This window comes from Xenopus tropicalis, chromosome 6 (genome assembly GCF_000004195.4).
Source record: "Xenopus tropicalis strain Nigerian chromosome 6, UCB_Xtro_10.0, whole genome shotgun sequence".
NCBI lineage: Eukaryota > Metazoa > Chordata > Amphibia > Anura > Pipidae > Xenopus > Xenopus tropicalis.
Genome location: NC_030682.2, coordinates 77215595 through 77234547, shown reverse-complemented (window position 1 = coordinate 77234547; position 18953 = coordinate 77215595). Strand labels below are relative to the sequence as shown.

General features: G+C 40.5%; 1 protein-coding gene across 2 annotated transcripts in view; it reads right to left on the bottom strand.

Moving 5' to 3' along the window:
- The window catches only part of elp2 (elongator acetyltransferase complex subunit 2), a 100976-nt gene extending 95940 nt beyond the window's left edge, over positions 1 to 5036 (bottom strand). Inside the window, exons 1-3 of one of the 2 annotated variants that reach the window (XM_012964648.3) lie at positions 4805 to 5036; positions 2860 to 2938; positions 1495 to 1565 (exon numbers count right to left, since the gene is read on the bottom strand). In XM_012964648.3, coding sequence (XP_012820102.2) covers positions 1495 to 1565; positions 2860 to 2938; positions 4805 to 4957 — 303 coding nt within the window. In that variant the 5' untranslated portion in view covers positions 4958 to 5036. 2 annotated transcript variants of the gene reach the window in all.
- Positions 5037 to 18953: the final 13917 nt, after the last annotated feature.

The window sequence follows — 18953 nt, the reverse complement described above, 5'->3', positions numbered from 1 at the left end:
AAAACCAAAAAAACTAAAATAATGTGGTTGCATAAGTGTGCACACCCTTAAACTAATACTTTGTTGAAGCACCTTTTGATTTTATTACAGCACTCAGTCTTTTTGGGTATTTGAGTCTATCAGCATGGCACATTTTGACTTTGCAAGAGTTGCCCACTCTTCTTTGCAGAAACACTCCAAATATGTCAGATTGCGAGGGCATCTCCTGTGCACAGCCCTCTTCAGATCACCCCACAGATTTTCAATCGGATTCAGGTCTTGGCTCTGGCTGGGCCATTCCAAAACTTTAATCTTCTTTCGTTGAAGCCATTCCTTTGTTGATTTGGATGTATGCTTTGGGTCGTTGTCATGCTGAAAGATGAAGTTCCTCCTCATGTTCAGCTTTCTAGCAGAAGCCTGAAGGTTTTGTGCCAATATTGACTGGTATTTGGAACTGTTCATAATTCCCTCTGTCTTAACTAAGGCCCCAGTTCCAGCTGAAGAAAAACAGCCCCAAAGCATGATGCTGCCACCACCATGCTTCACTGTGGGTATGGTGTTCTTTTGGTGATGTGCAGTATTGTTTTTGCGCCAAACATATTTTTTGGAATTATGGCCAAAAAAGTTTAACCTTGGCTTCAGATGTGTTTTTGCAAAATGTAGCCTGGCTTGGATGTTTTTCTTCGTAAGAAAAGGCTTTCGTCTTGCCACTCTACCCCATAGCCCAGAATGTGATAGAAGAAGATATGAAGAATATGGGAGATTGTTGTCACATGTACCACACAGCCAGTACTTGCCAGATATTCCTGCAGCTCCTTTAATGTTGCTGTAGGCCTCTTGGTAGCCTCCCTGACCAGTTTTCTTCTTGTCTTTTTATCAATTTTGGAGGGACATCCAGTTCTTGGTAATGTCATTGTTGTGCCATATTTTCTCCACTTGATGTCTTCACTGTGTTCCATGGTATATCTAATGCCTTGGAAATTCTTTTGTACCCTTCTCCTGACTGATATCTTTTAACAATGATATCCCTCTGATGCTTAAACTAAATAAATGTCAGGAAAGACCAACTAGAGCAGCTGAACTTTATTTGGGGTTAATCAGAGGAACGTAAAATGATGGCAGGTGTGTGCTGACTCCTATTTAACATGATTTTGAATGTGATTGCTTAATGCTGAACACAGCTACATCACCAGTTAGAAGAGGGTGTGCAAACTTATGCAACCACATTATTTTAGTTTTTTTGGTTTTCTTCCCTCCACCTAAAAGATTTCAGTTTGTTTTTCAATTGAGAGGTACAGTTTATAGGTCACAGGTGGAAAAAGTTCTTAAATGATTTATCTTTATCTAATTTTTGTACAGCACAGGAACCTGACATTTTACCAGGGGTGTGTAGACTTTTTATATCCACTGTATATGAGGCCGTATACTTTTTAGTGGATGGAGTCTACACTTTCCACTAACAATCTTATACAATACATAATAGTTCAGGGATGGTACAAGAACATTTTAACCTACCTTATTTTTTTCTATCGCCCATATGATCACCTTCTTATCAGATCCACCAGATACCAGTTCTGTCTCAGCACCTGAGGCACAAACAGGATTATGGATCTGATTTGAGAACTACATATTATGCCTAACTTAATTTTCACTCTCTTGCAAATGGCATTTTAACTTCGCTGCTCACATCTGTAAACTGGTTTATAAACAACTTTAAAGAGATACTGTCATGCTTTCTATGTATACTTTTTATTTCTAAATTACAGTGTTTACATAGCAAATAATTCACTTACCATTTAAAATGTTATTTTTGAACCAACAAATCTATTTATTTATTTATTTTGTAATATTGATGTGTAGACAGCCATCTCAGTGCATTGTGCTCGAGTCTGAAAGAGCCAGCACTACAGATTAGAAGTGCTTTTAGGTAACTTATTTTTTTTTTTCTACTCCCAAGTAACTGGAGGGTTCCAAGCCGGATTTGGAAAGGTACAATCACTGGGGAGGGGTGCCAAAATGTTAAGCACTCCCCAGTAATAGCTTACCTGAAAGAGAAGACTGCAATGGGAGAACATAAGCGAGCATGTGCGGGCCCCCGGAGAAAGGAGAAGGAAGGGAGAGAATCGCTCACCTGCATTTAACCCAGGCTGGTGCAGTTTTCTCCTAACAGGAACACTGGCTGGGGGTTTCAGGGAAGCGATTACAATCACTTACCTGGCCATACACAGGGAGATTTTAGCAGCCAATTAGAGTCCTTTACACCAGAGATCCTCAAACTACTGCCCACGGCCCCCCAAGGTAATTTACCCTGCCCCCGCTGCATCCTCACCCCAGGCAAGGGGGAGCTGGGACAGGGAGGAAAGAGCGGGGAGAGGGAGGACGCAGCAGGGAGCGGGGTAGCTGGGAGAAAAGCTTTTCTGCCCGTGTATGGGGCCCCCCCAATCGATATCTGGCCAAAAATCAGCCAAGTGTCGATCGGGCAGATATGACTGGGGACTGTATCGGCTCATGGATGCAGTCGTTGGTACAACAACTCCATGTTGTATATGCATGTTGTTGTAATTTGATTTTTTATTGTAATTAAACATGAAAAATAAATAGGTTTGTTTAACATTTAACCTTCTTTGAATTAGTCTGTAGTCTCTACTTTTAATTAGTCTCTAGTTCTAAGTATTTTTGGATAATATAGCTCATACCTGTACACACTTATTTTATTAATGTGTATTTTGATTCAAGCCCTCTGTGCTTTACTTGCTGAATAACAAAATACTACTTGTTACAGAAAAATTATTGCATAAAATATGTTTTAACAACATTGTTTTAAACATTAACATGTATTAATTGTAATACTATTATTTCTTACACATCTTCATTACTTACTACAGTCATTCTTCTGAACCCAGTGCACACAGTTTACTCTTCCGGTATGACCATTTAGTGTGGATATCACAACATTTTTCTGAAAAAAAGAATAGGAATTACAATGTAATTGAAGAACTGATTTGTATAAAGGAGAGAAATCTAAAATGCACCAAAGCACTTATATGCATTTTTTTTTTTTTTTTTGCCATAAACAAACAGCTGAAGAGAAGCCCATATAACATACAACAACAGAACCCAAGAATGATCAAGTTATATTTTGGTCAAGGACATATTTTCAAATATTTTACCAGATAAAGAATGATAGTTTGTAAATGTGATTATATGAATACTCAAGTGGTTTAACAGACTTTACATACAACAACCCAGTAAAGGTTGTGCTATCTATAAAAAAGTGCTACTATGCATTACAGTCTGCTATTAAAACTGAGTAACATATTATTTTATCAGATTTATTTCACATTAATTATAATGAACATCTGCTTATATTCCCAACGCACAGGCTAAAAGATCATTTCTGTGCCTATACCATGCCTGCTGGTACAGAGACAATAGTTATTGTGACTGATAATGGCCTGATAACGTACAGTAGTACACAATCACAGGGTATATTTATCATGCTGTGTAAAAAGTGGAGTAAAACATCAACGGTGATGTTGTTCATACCAGCCAATCAGATGCTTTGCTTTGGTTTTTTAACTGTTGAAATCTAATTGCTGATTGGTTGCCATGGTTAAAGGAGAAGGAAAGGCTAAGTCACTTGGGGGTGCTAAAATGTTAAGCACCCCCAAGTGACTTTAATCGCTTATCTCGTACCCCGGGCTGGTGCCCGTTAGGAAAAAAAACAGCACCAACCCAGGGTACCTGGAGCGATGCGCTTCCTCCTTCGCTTCGCTAAGACTAACACAATAGGCGCATGCGCAGTAGAGTGAAAAGCCGACTTCTCTGTTAAAGTTCGGGTTTTCACTCTACTGCGCATGCGCGCACTCGCAAAGCAGGAAGAAGGAAGTACTGCAGCTACCCTGGGCTGGTGCTGTTCTCTCCGTACAGGGGCACCAGCCCGGGGGAAAAGGTAGGCGATTCAAGTCACTTGGGGGTGCCTAACATTTTGGCACCCCCAAGTGACTTAGCCTTTCCTTCTCCTTTAACATCACTGGTATTGCTTCACTCCACTTTAAAGCTAATGCCAGACGAGGCGTAGGGCGATTATTTTCAGCAAGAGGAAAAACGATTGCCGAAAATTCCGCCCTACGCCTCCTACATGTGCCTGCACCCAAATGATTGGAATGCGCTCGAGTGCAGGTACATGTAGCCGAAATACGCTAAACTTTTAAACTCTCGTGTTTTTATGCGTATTTCTGCTACATGTGCCTGCACCCGAGCGCATTCCATTCATTCGGGTGCAGGCACATGTAGGAGGCGTAGAGCGGAATTTTCGGCAAGCGTTTTTTCCACATGCCAAAAATATCCGCTCTACGCCTCGTCTGGCATTAGCCTTACACAGCATGATAAATATACCCCAATATTTCTGATTGGTTGCCCTGGGCAACATCACCAGTAATGCTTCACTCAACTTTTTACACAGCATGATAAATATACCCCTTAATGTGTTCCAATAAACATTACAGTCATTATAACAACTGTTATATCATGGTTATTTCATATAACATAGTATTAAATAACCGGTGTTCTTCATTCATAGCACTGGTGAGACCTACAACTTTCTGTTATGCAAAAGCAATGACAACGAAATTTATACATACATCAGAAAAACTGTATTGAGTTTCAGCGCAAGGCTGCGTTATGGTTTATAGTTCAATGGTAGATAACGCTTTTTCCATTAAAAGAGGATGGGGCAACACAGACACAAGTACATTTCTGCAAGTGCTTATGTATTTCCCATTTTCTCGTAACGCCTCCGATTTGTACAAAGCATTCTTGTTACCTGAGGGTCATATAATGCAATAGAATGACACGTCGCACATGCGAGTATTCCAGTCCGGCTCCAACTCACACAGTTAGGACAGCGATTTACAGAGAAGGCGGCATGTGCAAGCTGAACTATGGGAGCAGACATGTTAGCTGCTATAGACGTCATCGCAGAAGTTCTAAGCACGTGACGTAACGTGGGTAACACACTATTTTCCCCTTCTCAGCATCCGTTCTCCGTAGACAGTGCTGTGTCGCTAGAGCCATCTTTGTTTACGGCAAATATAGTGACGTGTATAGTGAACAGTCGTACGCTTTTTTATGCGAGAAAAAAATTAAGAAATATTACGGATGTAATGTTTTAGGCGTTCCCAAGTGGCCAAAGACACGTTTTACACCTGGTCGGCGCGCTTCTACTTTAAAAAATGAATTGTGTTGGGGGTGGGGCACATTGACAGTAGCTTTCCTATGTCTTATCACCAGGCGTTTTACAGTAATGCTTAAACATATTTACAAATGTTTTAAATACGCCCTAAAGCCTATTAAAATATTATTTAGGCACAAATTTCTGCTTAACTCATAGACTGGCTGTATTGGTGGCATTCCTACCTATTCTAATTATTTTATCTCATTCTGTCCTAACCCCAGATTAAGAGTTTCTGCCCTGTACAATTTACAGCCTAAATTAAGATGAACAGATTTTGAAATTGAAATTCAGGGATAGTGCTGAAAGTTGCGGCGTGCTACGCAAACAATTAGGACACGCCCATTTTGGGCACTCCCCATTTCCCTGTTTGGTTCCCTGTATTTGTTCAGCCTTGCTTGACAATATACTGATTTACTGAACAAGCATAATATCCAAGGCTATTGCATACCTCCCAACATTTGAAAAACAAAAAGAGGGACAAAAAGATTTGGCGCGTGCAGCGCGGCAAATTTTTTTTGGCCACGTCCACTTTTGTGACCACGCCCCAATTTTTTCTAAAAATACTCCTTTTATATAGTTGAAATGGTGGGATCAGATGCAAATGTGCTATACCCTCATACTGCACTACCTAAGGAAACCCACAGAGCCCCCCCATACACAGTGCCCTTCATACACAGAGCCCCCCCATATACAGTACCCCCCATACACAGTACCCTTTATATACAGTACCCTTTATACACAGAGCCCCCCCATACACAGTGCCCCCCTATACACAGAGGCCCCCCAAACACAGAGGGCCCCCATACACAGAGCCCCCCATACACAGTGCCCCCCATACACAGAGGCCCCCCAAACACAGAGGGCCCCCATACACAGAGCCCCCATACACAGTGCCCCCCCATACACAGAGGCCCCCCAAACACAGAGCCCCCCATACACAGAGGCCCCCCAAAGACAGAGCCCCCCATACACAGAGCCCCCCAAAGACAGAGCCCCCCATACACAGAGCCCCCCATACACAGAGCCCCCCATACACAGAGCCCCCCAAACACAGAGGCCCCCTATACACAGAGGCCCCCCATACACAGAGGCCCCCCATCACAGAGGCCCCCAAACACAGAGCCCCCCATACACAGAGCCCCCCATACACAGAGCCCCCCCCCATACACGGAGCCCCCCATACACAGAGCCCCCCAAACACAGTTCCCCCCAAACACAGAGCCCCCCATACACAGTTCCCCCTAAACACAGAGCCCCCATACACAGTTCCCCCCAAACACAGAGCCCCCCATACACAGTTCCCCCCAAACAGAGAGCCCCCATACACAGTTCCCCCCAAACACAGAGCCCCCCATACACGCTCCGACTCCCTCCGCTGCTTCTCTCATGTGGCTCCTTCGCCGGCGGTCCCTGGCCCTTTTATAAGGTTGCGCCCCGTGTGTACGTGTGACGTCATTACGCACGGGCGCAACCTTATAAAAGGGCCAGGGACCGCCGGCGAAGTAGCTACTTGAGAGAAGCTTAAAGCGGGACAGTTGGGGGGTATGCTATTGTGATACTAATTGTGATACTAAATTCTACCATTCGTATTGTTGTTGGTATTTATGGTTAATAAACTGTATATAAATGTATAGATAGGCCAGTATAGGTTTGTGTGTGTTGGGTTTACTTGGAAGGATTGAACTTGATGGACTCTGGTCTTTTTTAATGATGTAACTATGTATCTGTTAAAGTGCTTCTGAATTAGCATTTACTTAAAGTATAACAGAAATTCTTCAGTAGCACATACAGTATTTAATTCCCAGCCAAACTATTACCTACAATGGTTACACTACAACACAGACAGATATTGAAGAAAGGATTTTTATGGAAGACATGCACTAATAATATTCTGCAGGGACTGACAGAATTATAGCAAGGCTGTTAACAGGGTTATCTAAGCTGCAGAAACAGGGAACATGGCTTAAAAGTCAGAGCTTGTAATCCAATGTAAAGTAGAGAAATTGTAAAATCATGTGTGCAAGATAGCCTTATAATCAGGTGCAGAGAGATGCACTGTTTTGAAATCATGTAGTATCACTTTATATCTAGCTGTAAAGAGGCGCAATGTGTTTGCTCTGAACATTTTCGAAATAAGGATTACACCTTTCCAGGGTTACAGCGTCAAAATGAAGTCTGCATGTGATTCTTTAAGTGTATTAAAATGTTTACAGCAGCTTTTCAGGGAAAAGTAATTAAACTCTGACAGTTTGAAGAATCTTAGGGGCCCATTTACTTACTCACGAACGGGCCGAATGCGTCCGATTGCGTTTTTTTCGTAATGATCGGTATTTTGCGATTTTTTCGGAAAATTATCGCGACTTTTTCGTTACCAATACGATTTTTGCGGAAAAACGCGAGTTTTTCGTAGCCATTCCGAAAGTTGCGATTTTTTCGTAGCGTTAAAACTTGCGCGAAAAGTTGCGCATTTTTCGTAGCGTTAAAACTTAAAAGGCGCAACTTTTTGCGCAAGTTTTAACACTACGAAAAAATCGCAACTTTTTGCGCAAGTTTTAACGCTACGAAAAAATCGCAACTTTCGGAATGGCTACGAAAAACTCACGTTTTTTCGCGCAAATCGTATTGGTAACGAAAAAGTCGCGATAATTTCCGAAAAGTCGTAAAGGCTCTGAAAAAATCGCAAAAAATACGAAAAAGTCGCAAAATGTTCGTTTTCCAATCGGAATTTTTCCAATTCGGATTCGAATTCGTGGGTTAGTAAATCAGCCCCTTAGTGTGCCTTGTAAAAGGTAAGTTTCTGTTGACAGTTTATGTCCCTTGAAGAACTCATGAAGATTGCTAGGCATAAACAGTGAATGTTCTGGACTAAAATAGCATACTTCCATTCACTACAGCAGTGCTTTCACACTGGCAACCCCCCTCTGTGTGGCCCCCAACCTGTCTGTCTGCTGTGACTGCTTACCTTTATGTACGCCTTAAATGGTATCAGTACTGAGATTAACTGGCCCCCTTCATTGTTCACACCTCAGATTCAGGCTGTAAACCCCTGTATTGTTTATACGTGTAATCCCCTGTAATTTTTACACCTTTTAGTGCCTGCATTGTTTACCCCTGCATTGTTCACACCTCAGGCTCAGATAGTAAGCCCCCATATTTTTCAACTGTTCAAAACGGAGACTGCTGGAGCAATACCTGCATTGGGTCACTGTATGTACTGTTTGCCCTATGCTGCTTGCCCTACCCTGCCTGTGTGCCATACTCTACCTGCCCTACCCTGCCTGTGTGTCCCATACTCGGCTTGCCCTACCCTGCCTGTGTATGCCATACTCTGCCTGACCTATGCTGCTTGTGTGTTCCATACTCTGCCTGCCCTGTGCTGCTTGTGTGTGCCAATAGTCATTATATGGTCCCTATGGTGTGTAATGATATACTGAGGGTTGCTGTGCTATCCACAGGGGAGAAGGAGGCATATGGATTCAAGGGTATGTCTTAATATGACATAATATAATTCATTCACATATGAATGCAGGGTGATATCCCTACAGTGAGCACCGACCATTTGGGGTTTTTCTGCACTATCACCATTAATGTGGGTATAGTCTTAAAATCTTGTGATAACATGGGTGTGGTTTGAAGTGGATGCGGTTTAAAAGGGGGAGTGGTCAAAACTGGCTTCTATTAGCAGCCTTCCACCATGTAGACCATAAAAATTCCGGCACTCGGTACCACAGAAGTTGGACAGCACTGCAGCACTCATTACTTACCTTTTTTATATTATTAAACTTTGATTTACACTGAGGCTGAACTGTGTTACAAATGGGGCAGAAGGTATGAGGTGACAGATGGCAAGAAATGGCCTGAATTTTATAAACAGATAAACACCCCTGCAAAAAAAGATACGTAAATAAGGAGGAACATCAGAAGGTCCCAAGAGCTTGCATTCTAGTTAACTCTATAATTAGTGTAGTTTAATTTTACACAAATGCACAGTATATATTTAGTTACAAGGTTATTATAAATAAATACATTGTCATTTTAAAGCTTAAAAAAGATTACTGCGGTCATTTACTCACCGCAGGCACAATGCCCAAACTGCATTTTCAATTTTTTTTTACCCACAATGCAGCATATTCCCCCAGAATTGCACCATTGTTGCGGTCGCAAGGAGGAAGTCAATTTGACACAGTTGTATTTACATGTGTTTACATGTGCTGAAAGTTTTTTTTGGCATGGGAGTGATGTGCCAGGAGTACATTGACAAACGTACATAAACAGGGTTTTTCAGGAAAGTGTCAGGAAATGTGTGGGCCCATAACTGTGCTTGCACTTTTAAATAGCCCCTTATGAAAATAAATTCTGTATTTTAAATAGAGGTATAGGACCCATTATCCAGAATGCTCGGGACCAAGGGTATTCCGGATAAGGGGTCTTTCTGTAATTTGGATCTTCATACCTTAAAGCAGACCTTTCACCTTGAGAAATAATTCCAAATTGTTTTATATTGTGTTTGTCAAGCAAAATAAACTTCACTTACACTATATAAATAGTTTGAATCTTATTTTTTTCAGCCTTGGAATTCACAATTGCAGCAAGCAGGCAGATGCCATTTTGTTGACACTGTTATCAAAGCAGGCATTGCATTCTGCCAAAATCATGTTTCTGTGCCAGTATGGGGGGACCTGATACCCATGTCCATGCACTGGTTACAAAATTACATGGTGAGGAGGGAGGGGGAATGTGAGGGGTGCAGCAACATCTAAGAAGTTCTGAATTGAAAGTGAAAGTAACTGTCTGCCCCACCTCTATGCCTAAGGCATAGAGGCAGGGCAGGCAATATATGACTGACAGCTGGGATTTTTAATTGCTTTTATAATGGGCATGGATATGGTAATAAAAAATAATTTTGGGTTTGATGTTTAATTTGAAAAGCGCTTTTATTATACAGCATTTTATGTCTGGGTGACAGGTCCACTTTAAGTCTACTAAAAAGTCAATAAAACATTAATTAAACCCAACAGGATTATTTTGAATCCAGTAAGGATTCATTATAACTTATGTGCCAAAGAGTGGGTGGAAGCGCATAAAATTGAAAAACAAAATAGAAATATATATAGTGTAAATCAGTGAGATGAAAAAAAATTTTTAACTAAAAAATTTTTAACTAAAAGAGAGAACATGTATATTACATCAAACACCACAGTAGGAAAAGGTGACCCCAGTTTAGAGGTTATAACTGCTCACCAGATCCACTTAGTAAGAGGCATATTAATCAGTCCCAGCCAGGCATTGATTGAAGACCCAGTATCAAACCATATGTGGGATAAAAGATGAGGCAAAAAATAGTTATTCATTATAACTTAGTTGGGATCAAATACAAAGCACTGTTTTATTTTACAGAGAAAAAGGTAATCAATTTTAAAAATCTGAATTATTTTAATAAAATGGAGTCTATGGGAGACAGGCTTTCTGGAGCTTTCTGGATATCGGGTTTCCGGATAATGGATCCCATACCTGTACTGAACTTTCTGTACTACCCCAGAACTTTAACATTAATGCCTGTAACTGTAATGTTAATGCCTTCATCCACATCAGCAGTTTTATTTTTACTAATTATGTTAGGTTGAAAAACCCAACATACTGTTCTTCAGCTTATTCTTCAGCTTATTCTTCCGCTTTTTTTTCTTCTTCTTAGTGCCCCCCATTTTCTAAACGCTACCCCTCCTGCAGTTTTAAGGGTACAACACCCAAACTCCCCACACTTCTTCGCCCTATAACGGAGCAGGTTGCTTGTGCTTTTCTAAGCGATCCTGCCCCCTGTCTTTTTGTGGCGGAGCTGTGAACAGCCAATAAAATTTTACCTAATAACACCAGGGCCCCCAAACTTTGCAGGGTTAGGCACCAGGCAACTGCGGGTCAAGGTTAGAAAAAGTGGGCAGAGCCGCCAACAGCTTTTACCATCAGATTTTGCCTATTGACTCCCTTAATGGGGAAATTCAACCTGCTGCCATTCTCACAGTATTAACCCCAGGGTCCCCAAACTTTTCACAGTTGGTCATTAGGGGACTGCAGTTTTAGTTTTGAAAAAAAAAATGGGCGGAGCCACCAACAGCCAATCAGCTTTTACCTATTGAATTTTATTGGTTTGATGCCAGGGTTCCCACTTTGCACAGTGAGTCACTGGGTGACTACGTATTCAGGGTTAGAAAAAGTGGGGGGGCCGCAAAAAGTCAATCACATTTATTTTTTTGTTTTCAGTGTGGAAATTGTAACTGCTGCCATTCAAACATGTTGGCGGGGCCAACAACAGCCAGATTTCACCTATAGACTTCATATTTTTAAATTTAAACTGCTGCCATTCTTTAAAAATTAATACTAAGGTCCCCAAACTTTGCAGAGCTAGTCACCAGGTAACTGTGGTTCAGAGTTAGAAAAAGTGAGTGGAGCCACCCACAGCCAATCAGATTTTAACTATTGATTTTCATTTGGGAAATTCAACCTGCTGCCATTCTCACAGTATTAACACCAGGGTCACTAGGGGACTGCATTTTTAGGTTTTAAAAAGTGGGTGGAGCCACCAACAGCCAATCAGACTTCACCTATTGATTTTTTTTGGTTTAAATTTAAAATACTTCCATCCTCACACTATTAATGTCAGGGTTCCCAAACTTTGCACAGTCAGTCACTGGCTGACTGCTTATTCAGGGTTAGAACAAGTGGGCGGAGCCTCCAACAGCCAATCCATTTCCACCCATTAATTTCATTGGTTTATATTTAAACTGATGCAATTACAGGTATAGGACCTGTTATCCAGAATGCTTGGGACCAAGGGTATTCCAGATAAGGGGTCTTTCCATAATTTTTCTTCATAAATCTTCATACCTTAAGTCTACTAAAAAATCACTAAAACATTAATTAAACCCAATAGGATTATTTTGCATCCAGTAAGGATTAATTATATCTTAGTTGGGATCAAATACAAAGCACTATTTTATTTTTACAGAGAGAAAGGAAATCAATTTTAAAAATCTGAATTATTTGATTAAAATAGAGTCTATGGGAGACGGCCTTTCCGTAATTCAGAGCTTTCTGGATATCGGGTTTCCGGATAAGGGATCCCATACCTGTATTTAAGTATTAATTCCAGGGTTTTTAAACTTTCCAAAATTCGTCACTGGTTATTTGCTGTTCAAAGTTAGAAAAAGTGGGCAGAGCCACCAACAGCCAATCACATTTCACCTATTTACTTTCAATGGTGAAGTGTAAAATGCTGTCAGTCTCACAATTTTTATACTTTGCAAAGTTGGTCACTGGGGGACTGCAGGGTTGGGCAACTAACAGTCAATCAGATTTAATCCATTGAATATTATTGCTGTCATTCTCACACTATTTATGCCAGGGTGCCCACTGTTTACTTGGGTGACTTCAAAAAGTGGGCACCCCTACCAACCACCAATCACAATTTACCTATTGATTTTTATTGCTTTAAATTTAAACTTCTGTCGTTCTTTAGCTATTAATCCCAGGCAGGGTCCCTAAACTTTGCAGAGTTAGTCACTGGATAACTGCAGTTCCAGGTTAGAAAAAGTGGGCAACCAACTGCCACTCATTGACTTTCAGTGGGGAAATTTAAATTGCTGCCATTCAGACACTATTAAAACCAGGGTCCCCAAACTTTGCACAGTGGTTTTTACTATATAACTGTGGTCCAAGAAAAAAACAGATCAGATTTCATTCAGACACTTTTTCAAGCCAACATGAAGTTTGTTCTCAAACTTCCCTTTCTAGTTCCCTTTCTAGTTCTTTATTGAGCTGGTTTAAATTAAACATGTTAATAGAGGGAAAGAATATACTACTACATTTTCTCATTCAGCATCATGTTTATAGCAAATTTTGAGGTGATTGACTAACACACAATAAACACATTTTACTGCCCAAGTGTAAAGGAACCCAGCATAGTTCCATAGTTCCACAGTTCCACGCTAAAATAATCCAGCACACTGGGAGCTGAAAACATAATCTAGTGGGAATCGTCATATTTTTCCAATTGTGACTCTCATAAGAATAATGTTACTGGTACGTGTAGGCTATATGATATACAGGTATGGGATCTCTTATCCGGAATATTCCGAATAACGGGAAGACCATCTCACATAGATTCCATTATGAACAAATAATTCACATTTTTAAAAATGATTTCCTTTTTCTCTCTAATAATAAAACAGTACCTTGTACTTGATCCCAACTAAGATATAATTCATCCTTATTGGAGGCAAAACAATCCTATTGGGTTTATTTAATGTTTAAATGATTTTTAGCAGACTTGGGTATGTAGACCCAAGTTACAGAAAGATCCCTTATCCAGAAAACTCCAGGTCCCAAGCATTCTGGATAATAGGTCCCATACCTTTACTTTGATTACCAGTGTATTAAGTGCAGTATAGTCTTTGCCTTTAATATGTTTAATACATTTCTTGTTTGTATTTAACAATCACTGGTGCACACTTTCCTCCTCATTTCCTGTGAGAGCTTAGGGTGGGAGAGAGTCACATTTAGTAGAGCTCTACCTGTAGAGCAGCAGGAGTTAAGGAGGATTTCATCTGACCCCTTTCCAGGGTGCCACACATGCATCAAACAGTCAATTACCAGTGTATTGCTTTTTAGTAGATTGCCAACAAGGATACCACTATAAGTAATACAGTTGCAATTCTCATAGGCACACATTTTCCACCCTAAGTTACTTTCTATTAGAAAAGCACAATTTCAATTATCTTTTAATTAAATCAAAACCGTTATTTTCCTCTTAGGTACCTCCAATACCAGGGGACTTCAAAAAATAATTTGATACACTGCTGTGATGAGAAGGAATCCAAGTTGTATTCATTATGTATTCAGAGGCAATCCTAATTTGTTCATTACATACTAAATGAACTGCTTTGTGTGTTTTTTGTTTGTGACAAGGAACAATGGTTCTCAAGTGAATTTTTATCATTTTATTTCTTGATAGGATTTTTCAATAGTCTGTGCTCAAATATTATAAATGCCCAAATAACACCTGATAATAAACTGGCTACTATAAAAAAGGCACAATTAGAAATACAAATAATCTACAATTATATTAATACCTTGGAATTTATTACCCAATTTTTAAAAAAACAAAAAAAAAAAAAGAACTAGGATAATGTTAGTATCTTCTGGCTTTTTTAAAGTAAAAGAAAAGTCTAGAATGACTATATATCTTTGTTATGATTTATACTTTTTACAAACTAATAAGATACCCGTTGTCATTAAAAGTGATGTCTTTTAGGACAGTGCTGTCCAACTTCTGTGGTGCCGAAGGCTGGAATTTCTCTAGCATACATAGTGGAGGGCCGCTAATGGAAGCCATTTTGACCACTCACATTTTTTAAATCGCACCCACTTCAAACCACACCTATGTTGTCACAATAGCTTTTAAGACCATACCCACATTAACCCTTTCACTGCCAGCCATTTTGGACAAAGTGGAACTTCTACTGCCAGACAGTTTTTGAACATTTTGCACTGTTTCAATTTAGGGGCCTTTTCTCGGGGGGGACTTTTAGTTTATCCAGGAAAACAATATATTGTTTTTTTCAGGACAACCTAAGCTTTCAAAATATGGTAGAATTTTGGTGTAATTCCAATTCTGTAACAAGATATAGGCTTCTAAATATCTAAATAAATTTTAAAAAAATCACATTTTCCATAATATAAACACACATACCAGAAACAAAAATTATTTTATGCACAAAAATACAACTGATTTGGAAAGTCCCATGTCTCCTGAACGTGCCAATACCAAATATATATAGTTTTATGAAGATTTCTTACTTGTATATATCAAAAACTCCCACCAGTACACTACCAAATTTCCAAAGCACTGCTTTAGAAAGCTGTATACTTTAGATTTCAAGGCCAAAAATTCCACTAACAGAAGGTTTATCCCAGAAAATTACACATTTCTGGAGAGATCAGATTCTGGGAAATCCAGAATAAGCATAACTGTCTGTCTACTCCAAACTATCAAGTCGCAATGCTTTCCTAAAGTTATTGGTTTTTATCAAAATTTGTGAAATTTAAAAAAAAATCACTTTAAAGCTTCCAGTCTATAGTATCTTATCTCCTATAGGTCATAAAGTAACCAAATAAAACACCCTTAATATGAAAGCCAGGGGTCAACTGAACAGTTTGATGCACAATATATATAGGTCTTTCTATATATATGTCTTTCTACTCTAAAGTACCAAGCCGCAAAGCTTTTCTAAATGTAGCAATTTTGATGACATTTCCAAAAATCCCCTCCAAACTTCCACTTTGCAGCATCTTATCTCCCACATAGCATTAGGTACCAAGATAAAACACCCTAAATTTGAACGCCAGGGGTCCACTGAACAGTTTGATACACAATATGTATAGGTTTACCCAAATATGTGGCATGTAGGGGTCCCAATGGGAACATACCCCCCATATGATCTGTCATTTCAGCTCCTGCAAAATCAACACATTTACATCCTTTATGTGGGATAATGGTACAAAAAAAGTACTCTCACCCCAGAAAGCCATATATTTTTGGAAAGTACACATTCCTCTGAATCTATAATGGGTACACATTTCTTTTTACTCCAAAGTACCAAGCCGTAAAGCTTTCCTGTTTGCCTATGCATAGATATACCAAAGTCTGTGGTATGTACTGACCCCAAAATGAAAATAGCGCATAAGGATTTCTTGCCGGCGAACTCAGCTTTTGCATACAGAGCCCCCTGACAGCATATTATGTACCGTAACACCCCCTAACTTTACAGAGACCCCCAGAAAACCATATAGTTTTGGAAAGCACACATTCTGACAAATCCAACATCGGTAAAGAATCCTTTCTACACCAAAGTACCAATCTGCAAAGCTTTCCTAAAGTTAGTGGTTTTTATGACATTTTAGAGAAAAAAATTGCAATTTGCTGCATTTATCTCACACAATTTATTGCATACAAAGGCAAATCACCCCAAATAGGAACACCTAAGGTCTACTGAACAGTTTGATGCCCAATATGCACAGGTATACCAAAGTCTGTGGTATATACTGACCCCAAAATAAAAATAGCGCATATGGATTTCTCGCCTGCCAACTCCCCCCTGACAGCGTAATATGTGCCGTAACCCCCCTTAACTTTACAGAGATCCCCAGAAAACCATATATTTTTGGAAAGTACACATTCTGATGAATTCAAAATAGGTAAAGTTATTTTTCTACCCCAAAGTTACACATGGCAAAGCTATGCTAAAAACAGATCAGGAATACCAATACAGGGATAAAAATGCAATAAAACCACAAAAATTGTGCAAATTAGTGAAACGACAAAATAAGTCACACAACAGTGTAATTAGTGGTCAGAATATCTGATCCAATAGTTACGCTGTCAAAACATACAGTTTTTAGGGAATAGAAACTAAAAACAAAGTGGTAAAAATTTTTTTTTTTTTAAAAAGTGTTTGTGTATACATGTGTGTACATGTGTGAAAGTATGTGTGAAAGTGTACATGTGTGAAAGTGTATATTAGTGTATATAAGTGTGCAAAATGAAAAAAAAAAAAAACCTGCTAAATTTCCTGCTGTACGTGTGTGTAAGTGAGTGTGTGTAAGTGCAAAAAAAAACAAAAAAACCCTTACCTGTCCTGAAGCAGGGATCGCAGTCCTGATCCTCCTGCTTCAGTCTTCATTTGGGGCCGGCACTTGCGGGGGGGGGGAACTGTAAGAGGAAGTTAAGATGAAGCAGCAGACGCAATGCGATCACGTCTGCTGCTTGGGGGTTGGCCCTGCGACGCGATCATGACAACCCCCCTGGCAGATAAAGCCTTTGTTGGCAGATAAAGCCTTTTACTGCAACAATGTACGCCGTACGTTGTTGGCAGGGAAAGGGTTAATGGTGGTAGTGCAGCAAAAACCCAAATGCTTGGTGCTTACTACAGGGATATCAACCATCATTTATATGTGAAAGAATTATATTATGTAATATTAAGACACACCCTTAAATCCATATCCCTCTTCCTCCCCTGTGGACAGCACAGCAACCCCCTAGCACATAATTACATTTAATGGCTATTTCCAACTGCTAACAAATGCTCAGAACAAACCCCTGCCATGTTCTCCTCCCACAGGCAGCATAGGGCAGGCAGAGTATGGCACACAAAGGCAGCATAGGGCAGGCAAAGTATGGCACACACATGCAGTAGTCTGCCTTCCCTATGCTGCTTGTGTGTGTCATACTCTGCCTGCCCTATGCTGCCCATGTGTCCCATAATCTATGTTCCCTACCCTGCCTGTGTGTGCCATAATCTACCTGCCCTATGCTTCCTGTGTGTGCCATTTTCTGCCTGCCCTATGCTGGTGTGTGTGTCATATTTTGCCTGCCCTATGCTGCCTGTGTGTGCCATGCTCTGTCTGCCCTACCCTGCCTGTGTGTGCCATACTCTGCCTGCCCTACCCTGCCTATGTGTGCGCCATACTCTACCTACTCTGTGATGCCTGTGTGTGCCATACTCTGCCTGCCCTATCCTGCATGTGTGTGCCATACTCTGTCTGTTCTATGCTGTCTGTATGAGTAATACTCTGCCTGCCCTACCCCACTTGTGTGTGCCATACTCTGCCTGCCCTTAGCTGCCTGTGTGTGCCATACTCTGCCTGCCCTTAGCTGCCTGTGTGTGCCATAATCAGCCTGCCCTTCGCTGCCTGTGTGTGCCATACTCTGCCTGCCCTACCCCACCTGTGTGTACCATACTCTGCCTGCCCTTAACTGCCTGATTATGCCATACTCTGCCTGCCCTATGCTGCCTGTACACACAGGCAGTACATAAAGTGAAACAAGTCTGAGCCTGAGGTGTGAACACTGCTGGGTTTGAACAATGAAGAGATAAAAAGGTGTAAACAGTACAGGGGATTACATGTATAAACAATACAGGAGTTTACAGCCTGAATCTGAGGTGTGAACAATGCAGGGGGCCAGTTAATCTCAGTACTGATACCATGTAAATCTTGCACAAAGGTAAGCCCTCAAAGCAGCCAGACAGGTGGAGGGCCACATGGGGGGAGGGGGGGGGGGTGCGCCAGTTGAACTGCACTGTTCTAGGACATTCTTATACCCACCTCATTTCTGGATGCTTTTGCTGTAGAAACAGCCACCAACCACATTGATGGCAATCCCTGGAAGTGCTCAGACTGCCAGCCAATATTTAAGGCAATTATAAAACAATTTTACCCTTCTGTTTTGAGCATTGCCAAACAATGCAACTGCATTATTGCGACCTCAGACCTGTCAAACCCCCCTCCCCACCATCACCACCAATTATCCTGGTTATCTATTTTAAAGATCCACCCCGGTTTCTTGACACTTTGAGCGATTCTCCCAGTATTTTAACTAATCCTTAAAATGGTTGTGAATGCACAGTAATTGTTTTTTGTATGTAGGGCCTAATGTGCATGCGCAGTAAACTTTAAGTGCTGGGCACATGCGCGATGACATCATGAATAAACACCCAAAAATTGTGGTGTTGTGCAGATATTCTGGGTTCTTTAACTAAAAAGTGTGCAAAATGAAAAAAAAAAAAACCTGCTAAATTTCCTGCTGTACGTGTGTGTAAGTGAGTGTGTGTAAGTGCAAAAAAAAACAAAAAAACCCTTACCTGTCCTGAAGCAGGGATCGCAGTCCTGATCCTCCTGCTTCAGTCTT